The following is a 23,383-nucleotide window of genomic DNA, read 5'->3' as shown; positions in this document are numbered from 1 at the left end:
GAATGCTGGCCTGTGGGACTTGTGGGTATAACTGAGTCATGCTTGCTCTTTATACCATAGTAGGTAGTAAAAGGAGAATGAGGGTTTCAGCTTATTGTAATGTGAATACTAAATTTTGAAAATATTTTTGTAGTTTTGTTCTTTTATTTATTTTTAATTCACAAACTGTGTGTTTAAGTGTTTTTAAAATAATCAATATAGCCAAATATGTACAAGATTATATTAGACATTGAAGAGATTACAAGATTAAAAAGAACTTTTGAAGATGTCAGATGGAAGGAGTATCTAAATCTAAATGTAGGGAGATTTAAAAATGCACCTCTAAGGAGGTTCCTGGAATTGAGAATTCACTTCTTTTCTGCCTAGTGACTTAACTTACCTTCAAGGAGTTGGATCTTGCCAAGGTCCTTACTTAGATTTTAATGTCACTTCTTCTCTGCTTAGTGACTTGCCTTTAAGGAGCTGGATCTTGCCAAGGTCCTTACTTATATTTTAATGTTGAAAAATCATGCCGGCCTATCTTGTTTTCTTTATTTACTATCTTTTTAAAAATAATTTGAAGTTAGCATTGCTATAGGTATGATATTCAGACATTCTTCCATTTGAAGATAACAAGACAGTTTTTATACATTTATTTATTTATTTATCTATCTGGAGACAGGGTCTTCCTCTGTCATCCAGGCTGGATTGCAGTGGCGTGATCATGGCTCATTACAGCCTTGACCTTTCCGGCTCGAGCAATCCTCCCACCTCAGCCTCTCCAGTAGCTGGGACCACAGGCATGTGCCACCATGCCTGGCTACTTGTTATTTTTTTATTTTCTTAAATTTTTTGTAGAGACGAGGTCTCATTATGTTGCCCAGAATGGTCTTGAACTTGTGGCCTCGAGATCTTCCTGCCTTGGCCTCCCAAAGTGCTGGGATTACAAGCATGAGCCACCCTGCTGGCCAGTTTTTGTACACCTTGTTAATTGTTTACCTCAGTCTCAGCTAATACAGTTCACATCTGATATTTTGTTTTAATATACTTTCTATTATATGGAGACATAAAATTACATTGTGTAGATAAAAATTTTCTACTCTAATAACTTTGTCAGCAGTTGACATAAGGAGGAATATATTGTAAATTTCTAAATTCCTACTTAAAGGACACAGAAGTTTTAGCTGAAAAGTATTTATTAAACATTCTTGTAATTACCAGTTTACTGGTGGTCCCTGGGAGATCATAAGTGCTGTGAGGGCAGGTATCTAAGTCTGTGGTGTCATTCTGTAGGACATCAGAGTCAGATGTACTCAGACAGAGCTTAACCCTGAGGTGTTCGATACATGTTGAATCAATGAGCACTTTGCACGTGGTGGGCCTTATGCCAAATACTAAAGAGAAAGTGATGTCTGAACCGAAGCAGTTCCTACCCCAGAGCACCAAGGGGCATCCTCAAAAGCTGTGCTTCCCACGCCACACTTCCTGAGCCTCCTGGTGAGAAAACTCTCAATGTTCATTGGGCAGCTAAAAGAAAAAAAATATAGAAAGAAATAGAAAAAAGAACTAGCCAAACCAAAAATTGGAAGTTCAGATACAATTTCTTGTTTCCACTTTGTATGTTTTTAAAGTCAAGATGTGCATTCTGATATTCTGGTTCAGAAAAAGAAATAAACAGAAGCAGGAGGGATATTTGTGGAAAGCCCTGACTTTCATCGAAGTAATTGTCAGGTTTAGCCATCTGCTCCTCACTGAGTGGCTGGCCCTGCTCTTATTATGTCTTTCCAGGGAATTGAACTCATGTAATGTGGCTGTTTTCAGGAATAGCCTGATTTTTAAATAGTGCACACCCACAAATGCTTCTTTCTTCAAAATCTGTCGGACTGTTTGCCTGGCAAGCATGGGGACTACAGGAGTGGTTTTCTTTCCTGGAAACGTTGCCAGTGCCTCAGGACTCTCCGAGCTAATGAGGTCCTGTGAATTTTTCCCATTTAGTACTAAGCGAGTAAAGGATATTCTTAAGTCACTAATAAATTGTACCAAATCGAGGCCAGTGTGGCTGGACTTGTGGAGGTGAGAAGGGAATGTTATAGGAGATAAAGCCAGAGGAAAGGAGATGAGAATGGAAAGATGAAAATCGAGGTTGTGTATCTAAACGTCATATGGAGGGCTGGTAGTCACCATGCAAATTTAATCTGTATGGATATCATATCCATACAGATTGCTTACTTTCACCTCAAGAGTTGCAACCTCTCTCCTGTGTACTGACTTTTTCTTTTTACCAGAATTGATTCCTTTTTCTATTTCCATTGGATAGATTGAGCTTATTATAACAAAACAGGGGTTGCCATTTATCAAGCATCCTAGGAATTATATTTCTTAGTTCTAAATCTCGAACATTCCTGACAGTAGGTGCTGTTACTACTGTTTTATAACGAGAAATGGATGCTCAAAGATAGTTATGAGCAACCCAGTGCAATATCACGTATCTCACAATTAGTTGAATCAAGGTTTAAGCACAAATCCGACTTCAAAGCATGTTTTTCCTTTTCACTTAGATTTAGGTGATTTCAGGACAACTTTAAATTTTTTACCTACCTGTACTATGCTTGCTATTAAGGTGTTGTCTACTTACCGGTAGGTATACATTTAGACTGAATGAAAATCACAGATGATTCTGATTTTTTTTTAAATGAGATATAAAGGAGGTTATTTAGCCTGGGTCCAGGAAGTACAATGATTCGTCAGTGTGGATAATTGGCACCTGCAATAATTTATTTAACATATCAGTCTTTTAAGTGTGGCTCCTTGAGTGTCTGTAAAGAGACAAACATTCCAGTGTTTTTGTGCATACTTTAGGGAATTGCATGCCATTTAATTTGAGTATTGTCAGTATTAGTTTTTCTCAGATTCTTAGCCTAGATAGATAAGAACAGGGTTTATGATGAATATCAGACTGCCGTGCTAAGAAGACAGTAAATTGAAAACTCCATTACTTGCAGACATGGAGTGGCATTTTATTACAAGACACAGTGGATCATACCATCAATATTTTTCCTCCTGTGGCCTTGAGTCACAGAGTGTTTATCAGAAGCAAAACAGTCTGCGTTGGTCTCACCTTTTATTTTGTGTATCGACAGGCCACTGTATGAGTTTGCTATGGCATTATGTCCGCCCTTCATCGCTGTGAAGAAGAAATTCATAGAACTGTGAAAGCAGAGAACTGATGTTACTTTCCATATTGTTGATTAAAAGATATATTCCCATAAATTTTGTATTGCACTTCTTCCCCTCCATCTAGGGTATAAAGCATGTGGATCACTTTGGCTTTATCTGCCGGGAATCTCCAGAGCCTGGACTTAGCCAGTATATTTGTTACGTATTCCAGTGTGCCAGCGAATCTCTGGTAAGTAGTGTTATTGCTGTCTGCTTGCTCCTGCGGACACATCTGTCGAACAGAAGACTTGCCTGTTAGGAGCCCAGGTCTTGCAAAATGGCTATCTTTGGGAAGAAGAAGGCATCTAGAAATGTTTTTCCCCTTGAAAGCAGCACAGCAGTAGAAAAGCAAAAACATAATTGTCATGGTAAAATATATGCCTAGATACTTTCTTGGGTTTAATAAACCCAGTCATGGAACCTTGAGCATTTTTAAAAGGTAGGAAAAGACTTATAATAGGAGAAAAGCTGTTACTTTTTTCATTGCTCATATGAGAAGATAAGGAAGGCCATTGATCTTTTATTTTCTTAATTGCTATAACATCGCAGAATAGATAATGCTTATATCAGCAGAATAGAGAGCTCTTTTCGTTTTCTTCCTTTATTTTATTAGTCCCTTCTTCATTTTTAAAATATCATGTTTGTTGTGGTCTTACTTTAACCTTCATTTTCTTCTTTGGCATTTAAAAGTCAGTTCTTATCTTTAACAGTACCCCTCTCCTGCTCTCAACTAAAGGTAATTGGAGTTCAAGAGGAAACATATAAGGCAGGCTTGGACATATATCTGAGTGGCTAAGAAATATGTTGACTTTTTTCCCCTCAAAGTTTTTACTTATTCTTGCACTTATGCCATCTCCCCATATCATTTTAACACAAACCTTTAGACATACGCATCACCATTTTTAGAAAAGTTTACGGAAAATTATTTTCTTAGACATGTGATCCTCCCACCAGGATTTCTTCCAGGGAAACACATAAAACTTCGTCATATGGAAATCAGTCAGGCAGCATTGTCCTTGTGCCCTTGGTGCATATCACAATTATCCCTGCCCAACTCTTGCCTTCCACGTTCCCAGTGTGGACACCGAGGTTAGAAATAATGAAGAAGTAGGAGTGAATTTGTTCAAAGGCACTTTGTGACCAGCAGCCTCTGGCCTTCATCTTTTTCTCTAAAAGATATAAAACTCCCGTCACTAATAGTTTCCTGTTCTCGAGAGTTCCATTTGAGTTTTGTCCTTCCTCTAAATGACCATACATATGAAATATCCACATGTTGATATCCAGGGACTGTTGCTAAATAGGTTGCATTTAGGACTTGAGATAGAAATTTGAGATTGTCATTGTGTAAATGACAGTGAAAGACAGGTTGGATAGAACTGGGGGAGGAAAAAGAAAGAAAGCCAAAGAAAACCGGTGACCTAACATTAGAGAATGCCAACAAAGTAAGAGTTTGGTAGAAAGTGATATCCTAGGATGTTATTCCACACACACCCCGCTCCCCACCCATTCCCCACACTCACACCTCACTCCTTCTCTGTGTCCCTCCTCTACTCTAGGGCTGATCCCTCTACCACATTCTGGATCCCCCACTCTGCTACCTTTCTAAAACCTATCATATACCCCATACGTTTTATTTTGGAAGCACCATTTACCTAACTTCTCTACTTAGAAATGGTAATGTATCTCTTTCACATTTTATATGCAGTTGTTTATCAAATCCTATTGACTGAAAAAGAATGTCTTTTTTCTCCATTCTCCCACTTTTCTTCTTTGCTGCCTGATTCTAGACATTCATCTTCTTTACTTCGGCCCTTGTGTTAGTGTCCTAACTAGTAATCCTGCCACTAGTTTAATTTGCCATCTCTTCATTTTCTACATTGTGCTAGAGTTTTATTCTCACAAAATTTCCTCCTTGGAACCTGGTTCATGCCTCACTGTTAAGGGACAAAATCCAGATTGTGTAGCACACAGCGGGGCTCACTTCATTCTCTAGCCTCATCTGCACTTAGACTAGAATGCCATGCCCTTTCGTGACCTTTCTCACACACGCCGTTCGTCTTACAAGCTCTTCTCTGGGTCAGACCACAAAGACTGCTTTGATGGTTGATGTGATACTGCTTTTAGTTTGACTTGCTACTGAAACCCACACATGTTGGTTAGTTCATGGGACTTGAGTGAGAGACTGCAGCTCTCTGAAGGCCCACTATGGCTCACAGTAGTACAGCTGAAACTCAGAGGTTCCCATTCACTGCATGGAGTGAGGAGTGTACCATGTCAGAGGATGCCAGAACCAGGGCGTGCTGCCTTTCATACTGGCCAGCTGGGAAGGAGGCCATGTCAGCCTCAAGAATCTGGCTGTTACTAAGCGAGGAGAGTGTGCAGTGCTTTAGTTATCTCTTTTTTTTTACTGCTTTTAATTTTGGAAGTGAAGCAGGCCTGGCTCTGCCCTACTAAAACCTGAGTACCATTCCCTTTCTTTTCTACTGCATATTTTTCCGGCCTCAGCTTACATATCACATCCTACTGAAGTCTTTCCTGACCCCCTGTTTTGCAGGAATTGCCTCCTTTAGTTGCGCTATTGTTAGTTCTCTTACTATACTTTATTCCTAGGTCTCCAACAATTCTTGCCAGTCCCCACACTCACTTATCTGTTGCATAACTACCTACCCTACTAGATTGTGAGTTTCACAGATTTCAGACTATCTCTTTTACGTGTTGTGTCATGGAGGTTCTAGGATAGCAGGTGCTTGGTACTTTTGTACTTTGAGTGATTGAATGACTGCATTACTCTTAACTTCAGACAATCATTTTCTAGGTGCTGGTTAATCTGTGATCTCTGGAGAACTTGCACTAAAAGGAAAATGACGTAAAACTTTGTTACTTCTAATCTTTTTTACAGGTTTTGTTTTGTTTTTAGTTTTCAATGTTTTCATTTTTGCCCTCATGCATGTAGAATGAGTTTTGGAAACAGGGAATCACAATAGAAAGTCTGGGCACTTGCTGTATTTTTCCACCTAGCGTGATCTGTGACTAAGGCAACAGACTTGACTGGCTGTGAATGCCTTCCTACTGCTTGAAGCTGTGTCAGAATCTGAGGTTTGGCATAATTATTCTTAAGAACAGGCCTATGCTAGGATCTTTCAAACCATGTTTAATTTTATCAGTAAGCATCTTAACTGAATAGTGAGGCATCAGAACTGCAAGTCTCAAGAAAATTAAACATAAATTTCCTTCATAATAGAGAATTGCTTAAGGAGCTGATACATAGACCAAAACAAAGCAAGTAAATATTATCAGTCTAAGCAGTGTTAGGAGTGATGTGGCTCGTGTAAGACAATGTATTGCAACACCACGCATGCTCATTTACCTTCTCTGAGTACCAAGAATACACAATTAGCATTTTCTTTTGCTTCTTTGTAATAATTGCTATGAATTTGTAAACAGGGTAGTGTTCTTACGGGCCCTAGAGGGCTATGTTGGAAGTTTAGATGATCAGTTCTTCCTTTTCTCCTGCCTTTGTCTCTCCCAACCTTCTCCCTTCTTTCCTTCTCCCTCTTTCTTTCCTTCCTTCCTTCCTTCCCTCCTTCCTTCCTTCCTTCCTTCCTTTTTCTTTCTTTTTCTTTCGTTCGTTCGTTCGTTCGTTCATTGTAGCAGGCAGCTTAATCTTGTTTAACCAACCCTTGAGATTTGTAGAACATATTATTTCTTCAAAAGTGCTTTCTCTAAAACAGGATTTGAAGAGTGTGAAAAAAGTACAGGTGAACTGCTACTTACAAATGAAGAAAATGTAAACTCCACAGATGCAGACCAAAATATTCAGGGAAAGTATAACCAAAAGACATCTACAGAACTCTCCACCCCAAATCAACAGAATATACATTCTTCTCAGCACCACATCGCACTTATTCCAAAACTGACCACATAGTTGGAAGTAAAGCACTCTCAGCAAATATAAAAGAACAGAAATTATAACAAACTGTCTCTCAGACCACAGTGCAATCAAACTAGAACTTAGGATTAAGAAACTCACTCAAAACCGCTCAAGTACATGGAAACTGAACAACCTGCTCCTGAATGACTACTGGGTACATAACAAAATGAAGGCAAAAATAAAGATGTTCTTTGAAACTAGTGAGAACAAAGACACATCATACCAGAATCTCTGGGACACATTTAAAGCAGTGTGTAGAGGGAAATTTATAGCACTAAATGCCCACGGGAGAAAGCAGGAAAGATCTAAAATTGACACCCTAACATCACAATTAAAAGAACTAGAGAAACAAGAGCAAACACATTCAAAAGCTAGCAGAAGGCAAGAAATAACTAAGATCAGAGCAGAAGTGAAGGAGATAGAGACACAAAAGACTCTTCAAAAAAAATCAATGAATCCAGGAGCTGTTTTTTTGAAAAGATCAACAAAATTGATAGACCACTAGCAACACTAATAAAGAAGAAAAGAGAGAAGAATCAAATAGACGCAATAAAAAATGTAAAGGGGATATCACCACCAATCCCACAGAAATACAAACTACCATCAGAGAATACTGTAAACATCTCTACGCAAATAAATTAGAAAATATAGAAGAGGCCGGGCGCGGTGGCTCACGCCTGTAATCCCAGCACTTTGGGAGGCCGAGGCGGGCGGATCCCGAGGTCAGGAGATCGAGACCATCCTGGCTAACACGGTGAAACTCCGTCTCTACTAAAAATGCAAAAAAATTAGCCGGGCGAGGCGGCGGGCGCCTGTAGTCCCAGCTACTCGGGAGGCTGAGGCAGGAGAATGGCGTGAACCTGGGAGGCGGAGCTTGCAGTGAGCCGAGATCGCGCCACTGCACTCCAGCCTGGGCAACTAAGCGAGACTCTGTCTCAAAAAAAAAAAAAAAAAAAAGAAAATATAGAAGAAATGGATAAATTCTTGGACACATACACCCTCCCAAGACTAAACCAGGAAGAAGTTGAATCTCTGGATAGACCAATAACAAGTTCTGAAATTGAGGCAATAATTAATAGCTTACCAACCAAAAAAAGTCCAGGACCAGATGGATTCACAGCCAAATTCTACCAGAGGTACAAGGAGGAGCTGGTACCATTCCTTCTGAAACTATTCCAATCAATACAAAGAGAAAGAATCCTCCCTAACTCATTTTATGAGGCCAACATCATCCTGATACCAAAACCTGGCAGAGACACAACAAAAAAAGAGAATTTTAGCCCAATATCCCTGATGAACATTGATACAAAAATCCTCAATAAAATACTGGCAAACCGAAACCAGCAGCATGTCAAAAAGCTTATCCACCATGGTCAAGTGGGCTTCATCCCTGGGATGCAAAGCTGGTTCAACATACGCAAATCAATAAACATAATCCAGCATATAAACAGAACCAAAGACAAAAACCACATGATTATCTCAATAGATGCAGAAAATACCTTTGACAAAATTCAACAGCCCTTCATGCTAAAAACTCTCAATAAATTCGGTATTGATGAGACGTATCTCAAAATAATAAGAGCTATTTATGACAGACCCACAGCCAATATCATACTCAATGGGCAAAAACTGGAAGCATTCCCCTTGAAAACTGGCACAAGACAGGGATGCCCTCTCTCACCACTCCTATTCAACATAGTGTTGCAGGTTCTGGCCAGGGCAATCAGGCAGGAGAAAGAAATAAAGGGTATTCAATTAGGAAAAGAGGAAGTCAAATTGTCCCTCTTTGCAGATGACATGATTGTATGTTTAGAAAACCCCATCATCTCAGTCCAAAATCTCCTTAAGCTGATAAGCAACTTCAGCAAAGTCTCAGAATACAAAATCAATGTGCAAAAATCACAAGCATTCTTATACACCAATAACAGACAAGCAGAGAGCCAAATAATGAGTGAACTCCCATTCACCATTGCTTCGAAGAGAATAAAATACTTAGGAATCCAACTTACAAGGGATGTGAAGGACCTCTTCAAGGAGAACTACAAACCACGGCTCAAAAAAATAAAAGAGGACACAAATGGAAGAACATTCCATGCTCGTGGATAGAAGAATCAATATTGTGAAAATGGCCATACTGCCCAAGGTAATTTATAGATTCAGTGCCATCCCCATGAAGCTACCTATGACTTTCGTCACAGAATTGGAAAAAAACTACTTTAAAGTTCATACGGAACCAAAAAAGAGCCCACATTGCGGAGTCATCCTAAGTCAAAAGAACAAAGCTGGAGGCATCACGCTACCTGACTTCAAACTATACTACAAAGCTACAGTAACCAAAACAGCATGGTGCTGCTACCAATACAGAGATATAGACCGATGGAACAGAACAGAGCCCTCAGAAATAATACCACACATCTACAACCATCTGATCTTTGACAAACCTGACAGAAACAAGAAATGGGGAAAGGATTCCCTATTTAATAAATGGTGCTAGGAAAACTGGCTAGCCATATGTAGAAAGCTGAAACTGGATCCCTTCCTTATGCCATATACAAAAATTAATTCAAGATGGATTAAAGACTTAAATGTTAGACCTAAAACCATGAAAACCCTAGAAGAAAACCTTGGCAGTACCATTCAGGACATAGGCATTGTCAAGGACTTCATGTCTAAAACACCAAAAGCAATGGCAACAAAAGCCAGAATTGACAAATGGGATCTAATTAAACTAAAGAGCTTCTGCACAGCAAAAGAAACTACCATCAGAGTGAACAGGCAGCCTACAGAATGGGAAAAAAATTTTGCAATCTACTCATCTGACGAACGGCTAATATCCAAAATCTATAAAGAACTCAAACAAATTTACAAGAAAAAAATAACCCCTTCAAAAAGTGGGCAAAGGATATAAACAGACACTTCTCAAAAGAAGACATTTATGCAGCCAACAGACACATGAAAAAATGCTCATGATCACTGGCCATCAGAGAAATGCAAATCAAAACGACGATGAGATACCATCTCACACCAATTAGAATGGCGATCATTAAAAAGTCAGGAAGCAACAGGTGCTGGAGAGGATGTGGAGAAATAGGAACGCTTTTACACTGTTGGTGGGACTGTAAACTAGTTCAACCATTGTGGAAGACAGTGTGGCGATTCCTCAAGGATCTAGAACTAGAAATACCATTTGACCCAGCCATCCCATTACTGGGTATATACCCAAAGGATTATAAATCATGCTGCTATAAAGACACATGCACACGTATGTTTCTTGCGGCACTATTCACAATAGCAAAGACTTGGAACCAACCCAGATGTCCATCAATGATAGACTGGATTAAGAAAATGTGGCACATATACACCATGGAATACTATGCAGCCATGAAAAAGGACGAGTTCATGTCCTTTGTTAGGGACATGGATGCAGCTGGAAACCATCATTCTCAGCAAACTATTGCAAGGACAAAAAAACCAAACACTGCCTGTTCTCACTTATAGGTGGGAATTGAACAATGAGAACCCTTGGACACAGGAAGGGGAACATCATACACCATCAGACACCAGGAAGGGGGAGGGGGGAGGGATAGCATTAGGAGATATACCTAATGTAAATGACGAGTTAATGGGTGCAGCACACCAACATAGTACATGTATACATATGTAACAAACCTGTACATTGTACACATGTACCCTAGAACTTAAAGAATATTAATAATAATAAAAAACTTATAGGTCATTTGCGAAAAGTGATAGATTTTAGAAAATAAAGTATTTATAATTTTAGAAGTCAGATAAGTTTTTAGTAATATTTGTGTACAAGAGAAGTTGGTAGCCACATTTCAGACACCATGACCTCTTGTTTCACCCAGAAATAGCGAAAACATCAAAAGTTCAATATTTCTACTAGATACCTTTTACAAGGCGGTATTATTAAATGACAAATAATTTATATGGAAGCTATTTATATTACTAGTAGATTGCTAACCCCTTCAGTGTTTAAAATAAATGAGAAACAAGAAAATAGAAATGAATGAACATCTGCACAAATAGCTTTTGAATGCATAACAAGGCAAATGAAATAAAAATGCAAAGTCATTAAAGATGTAGTCCTTTTATTTTGAAGAATTAGAAATTATTACTTTTTGCTTATAGTATAAAATAACATTTTATGAAAAATTACTTTTATTAATGGAATGATAAGAAATTCATAAGCCTTAAGGTTGGTGATATAATAAAACATAATTGAATAATGACTGACTGCTCAGTGTTTGATCTCTTCTTTCAGAAATAGTAGAAGAATAGTCTCTGTTTGTTTCAGTTTCCTCATATACTCAAATGTAGAAATAGATTACATTCTTTAAATAATAATTTATTCTTAAATCAGGCCATGGGGAAGGGGAAAGAGAATGTAAAAATGTGCTTACCAAGCATGGTAAACGGTTTTGAATATCAAAGCTAGTTCGGATGAGGCCCTTAGTGCTCAATGGCTCTGTCATGCAGGTTTCATAATTTGATCTAAGACCTACAGAGTGTAGGAAAATGACACCTTACATTTGTGATTGTTTACAGAAAAGGAGATACAACTGAAAATTGGTTTAACAATGCATGGGGATAAGCTGGTAATTGGTTTCAATGAAGCATCCAGGAAGTAAAAAGGCTAAATTAAAGCTTTTTGACTGGGTCATGGATGAACAAAAAAGAAGTTAGCTGGTCATTTGCAAGCTGCCAGTCTAATGGTGAGACTCAGCCGTTAGATGCCTCTATGTAAGACCTTCTTAGTGTCACAAATCAGAAGTGGAATGATAATAAATCAGAAGTTACAGGGATAAGCCAGCATTGTTCACAGACTTTCCCCACCCTTGTTTAAATGGAACTCATTTTTATCCAGAATTGTACTTAACACTTTTTGTTTACTTTTACACTAAAAGTAATCCAGAATAGTAAAGTGCATAGGATACCTATTAACAAAGTGAGTGTTGGACCTATTTTGTTGTTTCATATAAGTGGCAGATAAAACTTCCAAAAGGATCTTTATCTGATAAGCCGCATAATTAAACAGAAGGATTAGCCAACTAAACTCTCTGATGGCATAGCCCTCAATGCGATTTGAAAATAGCATTAAATTTAAATTAACAGAGCAGTATTATATTACACACATTGAAATAATCTTACTTCATCCAGCTTTCAATTATATGTATGAAACGTCTAACTCCAAGACTTAGTATTTTCTCTCGGCTAGCTCACTAGTCATCAAAATTCTATTATTTTTTATTTCGTCAGCATCAACACAGGCTCACATTGCTGTTGAATTTTGAATGTTGCCATGCAAGCCAACTTTTGTAGACCTGAGTTTTGTTTCTTCCTGTAGGTTGATGAGGTAATGCTGACTCTGAAACAGGCCTTCAGTACGGCGGCTGCCCTGCAGAGTGCCAAGACGCAGATTAAACTGTGCGAGGCCTGCCCGATGCACTCTTTGCATAAGCTCTGTGAAAGGATTGAAGGTACAGTTTTATGTGGCCTTGGCAAAAGAGAAGTTTGCTTTGGCACTTGGGAAATGAGAAAGTCCCTGTTGTCATTGAATAGTTCTTTGTTTCAATATGAAACAAGGACCCAAAGAATCATTTCTCATGTTCACTCAAATGAGTGTGCTGTCAATCTCTGCTAGGTGCTTCACACACTCTCTCTCTCTGTCTCTCTCTCTCATTTCTAAAGGCAAACTCAAGAAGGTATTTGTATTTCCCACAGTTTTTAAGACTGCTAAGTACATGGTGGGAACTGACCAAATATTTGCTGAATGAATGAAGAGAGACAAAACCATCACAGACTGTCAAGTGATTATTTAATATTTCCCTTTTTCTCCCTTATTTGATGATGAGTTCCTGTTCTAAAAATGTAGAACTTTAATGAAGCCTGCTTGGCTTTTGAAGGACATTTGTCAATGACAGAGATAATAGAGTTGATAATATAAAGCAGTTTTTAAAAAAATATGTTCTGAGGAGGAGTGAAGGGCATGAGAAAGAGATGATCCTATGACTCAACCTCATTTCATTATCTCTTACTAACAACAACATGAAAAAGCTTGAAAACTACTATACAAGACAAAAAACACAATTTAATAAACACTAGTGAAATGTCTACTCTGGACCAGGCAATGTGCTAGGCACTGGGGGATACAGAAATGATTGAGACATGGACTAATCCCAAGAAGCTTACAGTCTAGAGTGGGAGACAGGTATATTAGCAAATAAATGCAATTCATTATGACAGGTGTTATAATACATGGGAAGAGTGCAAATTATTAATAAACATAGCAGAGGTTGGTCTAGACACTGTAAATGCACATCATGATTTCTGTTCAGTAGGCGGCAGAATCATAGGCACAGGGCAGAATGAATGATGAGTAACAGTATTCATTGAATATTTACACAACTGTATGATCAAACACAGATTTTTTTTTTTTTTTGGTTGATTGGTTGGTTGTTTTGAGGCACAGCCTTGCTCTCTTGCCCAGGCTGGAGTACAGTGATGTGATTACAACTCACTGCAGCCTCTACCTACCAGCTTCAAGCAATCCTCCTGCTTCAGCATTCCAAGTAATTGGGACTACAGATGTGTGCCACCACACCCGGCTAATTTTTAAAAAAATTTTTTGTAGAGATGGGGTCTCACTATGTTGCCCAGCCTGGTATCAAATTCTTGGTCTCAAGCAATCCTCCCGCCTTGGCCTCCCAAAGTGCTGGGATTACAAGCATGAGCCACTGTGCCCAGCCAAAGACTGTTTCAATGTAATAGGCTTAAACAATTAGAATTATAATTTTGCAGAATGTACATTATTTTCAAACACATAAAGCATTTACAAAAATGGAACATTCTTAGCTGTGTGGTAAAGGAAGCATGTAAATCTGTGTGTCGGGGGGTACCAGTTACTCAGGAGATGGTGTTGGATCAATTTGCCATCCAAAAGGGCAAAGATTGCTTATATTCATCCTGCTTAGTAATACATGCTAGACAGATCAAAGTCCTCAGTGTAAACAAACAAAATATTAAAACTATTAAAAGAAAACAAGAAGATTATTCTTATTTCTTGAAGGGAGATTTATTAAGACACAGAAATTCAAGAACAATCAGAAGAAGACACTGACATATTTGACTTTATGAAAATTTAAAGTGTTTACATAACAGTAAATGTTTAGGAGTTATATGACCAGTAACAAACAAGGAGATAGCAGATTGGAATCCAGAATTTGTAAGAACTTTAACCTATAAGAAAAAGATTAAACCACACAGTAGGAAATTGTATAAGTCATACTGAAAAATACTTCTCAGAAAAGGAAATGAAAAGTTCCAAGAATGGAAATGTAAGGATGCTGAACCTTACTGGATGTCAGAGAAATGAAAATGGAAACAATAAGATACTCATCAGGTTAACTGTTGGAGAAATTGTATAGTTGTGTAATATGTTTGTGTAATACTGATGGGAGTGGAGATTGCTACAGCCATTTTGGGGGGACAGTTAATATAAACTCATTAACCTAACATTGCACATAACTCTGTTATCTAGAAGTTCCATGTCTTCATAAGAAAAACTCTTATATAAAAGTACAGAAGGTGACATTTAAAAGGTTTTGTTATTTGTAAATGATGGAAAATTGGAAATGATCTAGATGTCGATCAATGGGATAATTAGTAGTATATTCACATAATGAAGCAATTAATAGGAATGAATTGGAACTATATGTCAACATGTATGCATCTTAAAATTGTATTATTGAGTGAAAAAATAATTTGCTTAACAACATATACAGCATATATTTGTATATATGGAAAAAAACATAGTATAATGCCGTAAATTTTTTTTCAAAAACTTTGATCTACACTCTGTCACTTTCAGGAAGACAGTATGGCAATTCCTCAAGGATCTAGAGCCAGAAATACCATTTGACCCAGCAATCCCATTACTGGGTATATACCCAAAGGATTATAAATCATTCTGTTCTAAAAACACATGCACACGTATGTTTGTTGCAGCACTATCCACACTAGCAAAGACTTGGAACCAACCCAAATGTCCATCAATGATAGACCAGATAAAGCAAAAACAGCACATATACACCATGGAATACTATGCAGCCATAAAAAAGGATGAGTTCGTGTCCTTTGCAGGGACATGGATGAGGCTGGAAACCATCATTCTCAGCAAACTAACACAGGAACAGAAAACCAAACACTGCATGTTCTCACTCATAAGTGGGAACTGAACATTGAGAACACACAGACACAGGGAGGGGAACATCACATGCCGGGGCCTGTCGAGGAGTGGGGGTCTAGGGGAGGGAGAGCATTAGGAGAAATACCTAATGTAGATGACGGGTTGATGGGTGCAGCAAACCACCATGGCACGATGTATACCTTTGTAACAAGCCTGCATATTCTGCACATGTATCCCAGAACTTAGTATATGAAAAAACACAAAATTTTGATCTACTTTTAGATTTACAGAAGAGTTGCAGAGAGTTTCCAAATATTCCTTACCCCATTGTTTATAAGTAATATTTTCCTTCCTAAATTGTATTTTTCAAACCATACACTGTAAAATAAATTAGTTCTATATAGGCAAAGTTATAAACACAGGAGTAAAGAAACAACTTTATATTTCTGTTTTTAAAATTATTTAAACAGACTCTAGGTGTGTTTTAAAATATATTTTCTATTACAAAACAGAAGTTTTAAGTTCTCATAAAAGTAGTCAGTCTTTGTCAGAAGCTGGCTCTAAACCTATAGGGGAGCTATCACTTACACAAAGGACTCTGTGTAGATATATAGCTGGATCTTCATTTTCTGGAGCCTGATGTTTTTATAGTTTTAGATATCTTTTTTTTTGTATTTTCATAGAGATGGGGTTTCACCATGTTGCCCAGGCTGGTCTCAAACTCCTGAGCTCAGGCAGTCTGCCTGCCTTGGCCTCCCAAAGTGCTAGGATTATAGGCGTGAGCCACCGTGCCCGGCCAGTTTTAGATACCTTTTTAAAGAAAAAAGAAAAATAATAAACAATTATGAATTCAGAATTATTAGGGCCCTTCCCAAAATCTCGAAGGGACTCTGATACTTGAGCTTTATGCACTGCAGGGCATGCATGTATCTGAAGGGAGTGAAAAGAAGGACTTGTGAGTCACTCGGGGTTGTTTTCCTAAGGTCTTCGATCACACTGTCTGATAGGATTTGTTCCTTCCTGCTTTTTATGTTGGGGAAAGATAGCAGTAAGACAGCACAGTACTCTGATGTTAAGAGTAAGGACAAAAGTAGTCACAGTAAGGCAGATCCTCTGTAGGCCTCTCCATGTGCGAGGCACTATTGTGTTTCGCATGTATTAGCCCATTCCATCCCTATGAAAAAATGGAATCTCATTTACACAGGAAGCAGCTGAGACACTGAGACCTGTAGTGGGGTAGTAACTGCTGTATTCACGTTGCTTGGAAGGGGCAGAGCCAGGATTTGGACTTGCACAATTGGTTTCCAAAGCACCTTGATACCTTCTGTCTAAGAGAGTATCCAAAGGCAGGGACCCTCAGGGCCTGGAAGCCCTGGTATCTGTGCATTTTCCGAAGAGTTACTAAGGGTTACTTAGAATTCACAAACTGTGAATTCTAAGTTTGTTTTATGCTTAGGTACAAAGTACAGAGCTTGAAGAAGGATCACATTTAGATAAACAAATTAATGAAAGTATCGTTAGTGAGAAAGATATTTTAAAGTACCATATAATAGTATTTTATTTCGCTCATTCAGAATTGGAGTATTCTGGTCAATACATTTGGCTGCATTGAGTTCTATTTTTAATGACAAAAATAAGATAAAAATAGAGTAGATAAGTATGTGTATGTGAGCCTTCATTGTCTGTCCTTGTGTTCACTCTTACTGTTTATCCCAGGAGGAACAGAGTCAGCCATCTCTGTGGACCAAAGTGAATTGAGGGGGTGGCATCGAAGGGGAACACTATTTCCCAAGGACCAGACCTCAGAATGTGAACCTGAAAAGTGATGCTGAGTATCATGGAGATAGAGCGATTATCCTAATGTTGGTTTCCTACATTAACATGCATAGTGGATAATATACATGCTTTCAATATCAGTAATTCACTAGTCAGTGATTCCAGCTGCTGAGAGAAAGGAAGTCCAATCAGCCAATCAGATTCATGGAAGAGGGAGCATGTATAGTTTGGAAGAAGTAAAACTCCAGCCAATTCCAATTCTTTAACTAAAACAGAGGACTAAAGAAACTTCCTAGTTACATACTTCAAATAACTACCTTCATTTTTCTTTTCCTCTTTTCAATCTTTTATCTTCCATGTTAAGTCACTTGAGTAATAAACAACAGGAAACAAAACAAAAACAATCATGTGAATCATTGTAATATATTGTCTAAGCCTCTGAAGGAGACTTTCCCAGCAAATAATAAATTGTGATAGTGGCCGGGTGCAGTGGCTAATGCCTGTAATCCCAGCACTTTGGGAGGCCGAGGCAGGTGGATGACCTGAGGTCAGGAGTTCAGGCCCAGCCTGGCCAAAATGATGAAACTCTGTGTCTACTAAAAATACAAAAATTAGCTGGGCATGGTAGTGGGCACCTGTAATCCCAGCTACTTGGGAGGCTGAGGCACGAGAATCACTTGAACCCAGGAGGCAGAGGTTGCAGTGAGCTGAGATCGTGCCATTGTACTCCAGCCTGGGTGACAAGAGTGAAACTCTGTCTCAAAAAATAAGATAAGATAAGATAAGATAAAATAAAGTAAAATAAAATAAAATAAAATAAAAAAATAAAGCCGGGCCCTGTGGTTCATGCCTTTAATCCCAGCACTTTGGGAGGCCGAGGCGGGCCGATCACCTGAGGTCGGGAGTTGGAGACCAGCCTGACCAACATGGGGAAACACCGTCTTTACTAAAAATACAAAAGTAGCTGGGCATGCTGATGCATACCGGTAATCCCAGCTACTCAGGAGGCTGAGGTAGGAGAATTACTTGAACCTGGAGGCGGAGGTTGCGGTGAGCTGAGATCGCGCCATTGCACTCCAGCCTGGGTAATAAGAGCGAAAATCCAACTCAAATAAATAAAATAAAATAAAATAAAATAAAACTGTGATAGTGAGTGCCGTCATACCATCAAAATGAATTTAGTTTTCTGTCTGTGATCACCAAGACATGCACTGAATTTTGCTGTACATTGCACAAAGAAATGTGGAGCGGAGTTTTTGGAAACTTTTCCTCTAGTTCTCATTCAGTACTGCACAGTGGTTTAAAGCATGCCTGGTGACTGTGTGGCTGCAGGATGGCAGTACTGTATGCATTCTGGCAAGTGTGAAGTGAATTCTAGATCTTTTAAAACAATGTGTATTTTCAGGTGATCCTCCTGTATACTATCTGTAGAGATCTTGTTAGTTATTTAATTTTAAAAAGTAGCTCAAATCTATTAAATGAGTTTACTTCAGTTGCCTGGCACCTCATATTTTCTTAGAAATGAATACAATGAGAAAAATACAAAATGTACTTACAGACTAATACATTATTTTTAAATTCTGTGATGCAACTTAGCAGAACAAATTATAAGTATTTTTGGCCAATTACTTTGTCTTATTCTTTGTGAATAAACACAAAGAATACATGGAAAACATTCAAATTAAGTCATAATGTCATGTAATGTATTTAGTTATAAACTGAGAAAGATAGCAAAGGCAGCCTTGTAATGATTTTAAAATGCTGGCCTACCTATAACGTTTATTAAATATTATATATACCCAGATATTCTCTTCATAATCAAAATATAGTAGCAATACTCTAAGTGGAACCTAACTGTCATGAAAATCTCTTTTTCTCTGAATCTTCTTTTGAAGAAATGAAGGAAGAGAAATCTGTTCTTTAAAGATGGATGGTCTGTTGAATTACTGCAATATGAATTAAATTTTCTTTTTTAAAAAAAATTTAAAAACAATCTTTTCATGAAAAAAGATTTTCCAAGGACTTAGTATAAATTATGTGTAAGAATGGGATAGGTTTATGAATATCATGATATAAAGAAGTAAATCATTTCTTGATAAAATAATAACATTGCAAGTTCACTAAATGCTAGTGCTATCCTTAAAACTTTATTCTCACAGAACAAGAGCTGCATCGGGGAAGAGATCTCTGGCTAAGCTGTAGTCTTGCCTTTTAAAATTATTACTTGTTCTTTCTTCTTTAAATGTCAAGTTGTAAGCTTCACATTTTTGGCCAAGGCTAGTCTTTAGCTGTTATTTCCATGTGAGGTCTTAGGTTAATGTTAAATCATCTGTGAGTTTCTATTGTGGCTGTTAGTGTAAAGTGGTTTCTGGTTGTGCTTAGTATTGCTTAGAAATTCATTGTTAGTAATTTTTGTTGTTTTTTTTTGAGATGGATTTTCACTTTGTTGCCCAGGCTGGAGTGCAGTGGCTCGATCTTGGCTCACTGCAACCTCCACCTCCCGGGTTCAAGCGAGTCTCCTGCCTCAGCCTCCTGAGTAGCTGGGATTACAGGCTCCTGCCACCATGGCTGGCTAATTTTTGTATTTTTAGTAGAGACGGGGTTTAAAAGAACTAGAATTTGCTTCATGCTTGTCAGAATGTACACAGTGCTGCCATACTGTGGCCACACTGTCACCAGACCTGTTTTAAACCACTGCAGTACTGAATTAGAACTAGAGGAAAGGTTTCTGAAAACTCTTTTCCACCTCCCCAAGTGTTGGGATTACAGGCGCGAGCCACTGCACCTGGCCTGTTGTTAGTAATTTTAATGCCAAGATCACTACTGGGGCTGTTGATTTTGGTGGAGAGGTTTTTCATCTAGTTTCAATCATTTCAATGATCCAAGGTTTCTTGTAGGCAGGAACACGTCTCCTTGAAAAGATTTAAGTTCAGAGCCTGCTTGGGAAGAGGTGAAGTGTAATGCATTATCTGCCCCTGAATCTCTGCTACTGGATCTCTGTTCAATACCTTCCCTTATCATTTTCCTTAGGTCTCTACCCCCCAAGAGCCAAGCTGGTAATACAGAGGCATCTCTCATCACTGACAGATAATGAGCAAGCTGACATCTTTGAAAGAGTTCAGGTAACATTATTTGTAGGTCTCATAAATAAGACATAAGGAATGAGAATTGAATCCTGTTTTATGCATTCCTGTTTTCATTCTGCTGCCTAGAGTTAAAGATGCATGACCTAGAGTACCATTGGGTAGTATAGAATGCCGTTGTATTCTTGCTTCTGAGCTAAGTTAAAACTCTTAGCTTTGTTTACGTTTGTCTGCCAGACGGAATGAAAGGAGAGAAGCTGTGTTGCCATAGTGTTCTTTTGGTTTGTCCGTTGAACAGAAAATGAAGCCAGCCAGTGACCAGGAAGAAAATGAACTTGTGATCTTACACCTGAGGCAGATGTGTGAGGCCAAGCAGAAGACGCACGTGCACATTGGGGAAGGCCCTTCGGTGAGAAGATACTTCCTCCTCCGCCGACTTTTGTTGTTGTTTATGGATTTTCTTAATTCTTCCGTTTGTACTGTCAGGTTCTTTAGGGCTAAAGTCCTATCAGAGTTTCCTGTGACGCCCCCGCAGCATTTTGGTAGTTTTATAAGGACTTTTTTTTTTTTTTATAAAGACAGAGTTTCACTCTTATTGCCCAGGCTGGAGTGCAATGGCACTATCTCGGCTCAGTGATGCTCCTGCCTCAGCTTCCCGGGTAGCTGGGATTACAGGCATGCGCCACCACACCCAGCTAATTTTGTATTTTTGGTAGAGACAGGGTTTCTCCATGTTGGTCAGCGTGCTCTTGAACTCCCGACTTCAGGTGATCTGCTGCCTCAGCCTCCCAAAGTGCTGGGATTACAGGCGTGAGCCACCGTGCCCGGCCGTTTTCTAGGGAATTTTAGCAGGCACTGACACATTGAGCTAACTAATGATGGTCTTAAAATGTAAAAGAATTTGTGGGTTTTGGTTTTAAAAAAGCATTAATAGTACATGTTCATGATTTAGAATGAACGTACATTATTTTTAGTTATATTAATCTATTATTTTATTTCCAATTCATATGATCATTTTATTTCATCAAAAGTGGAGATAGCCCAAATGGTGAAACACCGGTAATATCGTGTAAATGGTACCCTAGCTGCAAACTGAGGGTTGGTATTTTTGTGCATGTGGTTTAGAATTTATCCTCTGCTGCATATAGAAGAAGCAGGACTACCAGCAGTAACATCAAAGGGGATATTGAAATATTTAGTCTTGATAACACTAATTCAAGTTGTGTCTTTATTTCACTATATTCAGAACAAATCACATATCGTTAATACACAGTCCTTCATTTAGTCACAGAAAAGCATTTCTTGAGAACTTTCTATGAGTTACACTATGTGATGGAAAAGGGTGACAAAAAAAACTGATGAATGAATCATGTGCCCTCCAGAGAACAGCTCAAATATTTGAAAGGGGAATGCAAACAGATCAATAGATACATAGAAAAAATTCAATAAGTGGCTTAAAAAAAGAATCTGTATCAATTTTAAGTTAAGTTTTGTATCGGGTATAAGGTGAGGTCCAGCTTCATTTTTTGCCATTGAGTATGATGTTAGATGTGAGTTTTTTTTGTATATGGCCTTTATCACTGTGAGGAATTTTTCTTCTATTCCTAGTTCAAGTATTTTTATCATGAGAGGGTATTGGACTTTGTCAAATGCTTTTACTGTATCAACTGTCATGGGAGTTTGTTGTGCAGATTTTAGCAGCATTATTCACAATAGCAAAGACATGGAATCAACCTAAATGCCCATCAGTGATAGGCTGGATAAAGAATGTGATACATATATACCATGGAAAGTTAAAAACATGTGTATATTAAAGCACATTGTCAAGAGTATGAAAAAACACCCTCACAGAGTGGGAGAAAATACCTACAAACCACTTATGTAATGAGGGTTTACTATTCAGAATATGTAAAGAAAGAACTCCGACTCAATGACAAAAAAAAAAAGCATCTGTAGTGAGCACAAAAGTAGCTATGTCTTTGCTTTGGAGCTGCAGTGGAGAGTAAGAGAAGAGGAGATTCAAGAGGAAGGACATTTGGGGGAGCTGGAATTTTAGGAGAGATAAACTTAGCTGTCAGAACAGTTGAGGAACTGTTGGGCTGGGTGCAGTGGCTCACGCCTGTAATCCCAGCACTTCAGGAGGCTGAGGCGGGCAGATCGTGAGGTCGGGAGTTCGAGAGTCTGGCCAATATAGTGAAATCCCGTCTCTACTAAAAATACAAAAAAATTAGCCAGTGTGGTGGTGGGCATCTGTAATCCTAGCTACTCAGGAGGCTGAGGCGGGAGAATCACGTGAACCTGGGAGGCAGAGGTTGCAGTGAGCTGAGATCACACCACTGTACTCCCCAGATGACAGTGAGACTCTGTCTCAAAAAAAAAGAAAGGGAGGGAGGGAGGGAGGCTGGGAGGAAGGGTGGGAGGAAGGTTGAGCCTAAAGTTATGTAGTGGTGTGCCCAAACTTACTCTATGCAGGCACTGGAATTAGGTGCTAGTTTTGAGGTCATGCTTGGGGGTTGGTGGGGGAAACAAGGCTGGGATGATAGGCAGAATGAGATGAGGAAGGGCCTTAAGTTACTGGCAGGCCTGACTTTGTCGTGGAAGGATTTGAAGTAAGGGAGTGAGAAGATCAGATTTGCACCACAAAGAGAAAATTCTGCTGTTCTTCTGATGGTAGATTTATTTGTTGGGGAGGTTGCTGGGTGAGGGGGTTAGGACTAAGTCATATTCTCCAGTTGGGAGAATGTTTTAATAAAATATGTGATAAGTGATTTAATTATTGCAGAAATCTTTATCGAGTACAGACTGTGTACTAGGAAACAGTAATGAATAGTGGTGACCCTGTCCTGCCATCTTAACTGTTTAGGAGGAGAAAACAACATGAAACCAAATACATTAAACTATGATGTGATTGGTATAATGATGTATGCACAAGTTAGAGGTAGCATTGGTACATAAATAGCTTGAATAATTCTGTCTTGAAGCATTTATTTAACTCAGGAGAGAGACCAAGCTAGAGCCCTAGAGAAGTGAGGAAGGAACTGAGTGAAGAGCTATTTAGGCGGCATAATCTTTAGGACGTAGTGACTGACTGGAAGAATCTGTAAAGGAAGGGAGAGGGAGTTGCTGTGAACAACGTCATGGTTTCCCATGTGGGGAAATTTGATGAAACGGAGCCTGGAAATACAGAAA

General features: G+C 38.7%; 1 protein-coding gene across 3 annotated transcripts in view; it reads left to right on the top strand.

The window, feature by feature from the left end:
* The window catches only part of TBC1D4 (TBC1 domain family member 4), a 207,449-nt gene that overhangs the window by 129,153 nt on the left and 54,913 nt on the right, over nucleotides 1–23,383 (top strand). For all 3 annotated transcript variants that reach the window (XM_017951315.3, XM_017951314.3, XM_031655903.1), the window contains exons 4-7: nucleotides 3,281–3,385; nucleotides 12,495–12,627; nucleotides 20,142–20,233; nucleotides 20,493–20,603. In XM_017951315.3, the coding sequence (XP_017806804.2) occupies nucleotides 3,281–3,385; nucleotides 12,495–12,627; nucleotides 20,142–20,233; nucleotides 20,493–20,603 (441 nt within the window). The remainder of the gene's footprint in view (nucleotides 1–3,280; nucleotides 3,386–12,494; nucleotides 12,628–20,141; nucleotides 20,234–20,492; nucleotides 20,604–23,383) is intronic.

The sequence above is a fragment of the Papio anubis genome, chromosome 15, assembly GCF_008728515.1.
Source record: "Papio anubis isolate 15944 chromosome 15, Panubis1.0, whole genome shotgun sequence".
NCBI classification, from domain to species: domain Eukaryota; kingdom Metazoa; phylum Chordata; class Mammalia; order Primates; family Cercopithecidae; genus Papio; species Papio anubis.
This window is presented reverse-complemented; position numbering and strand designations above follow the sequence as displayed.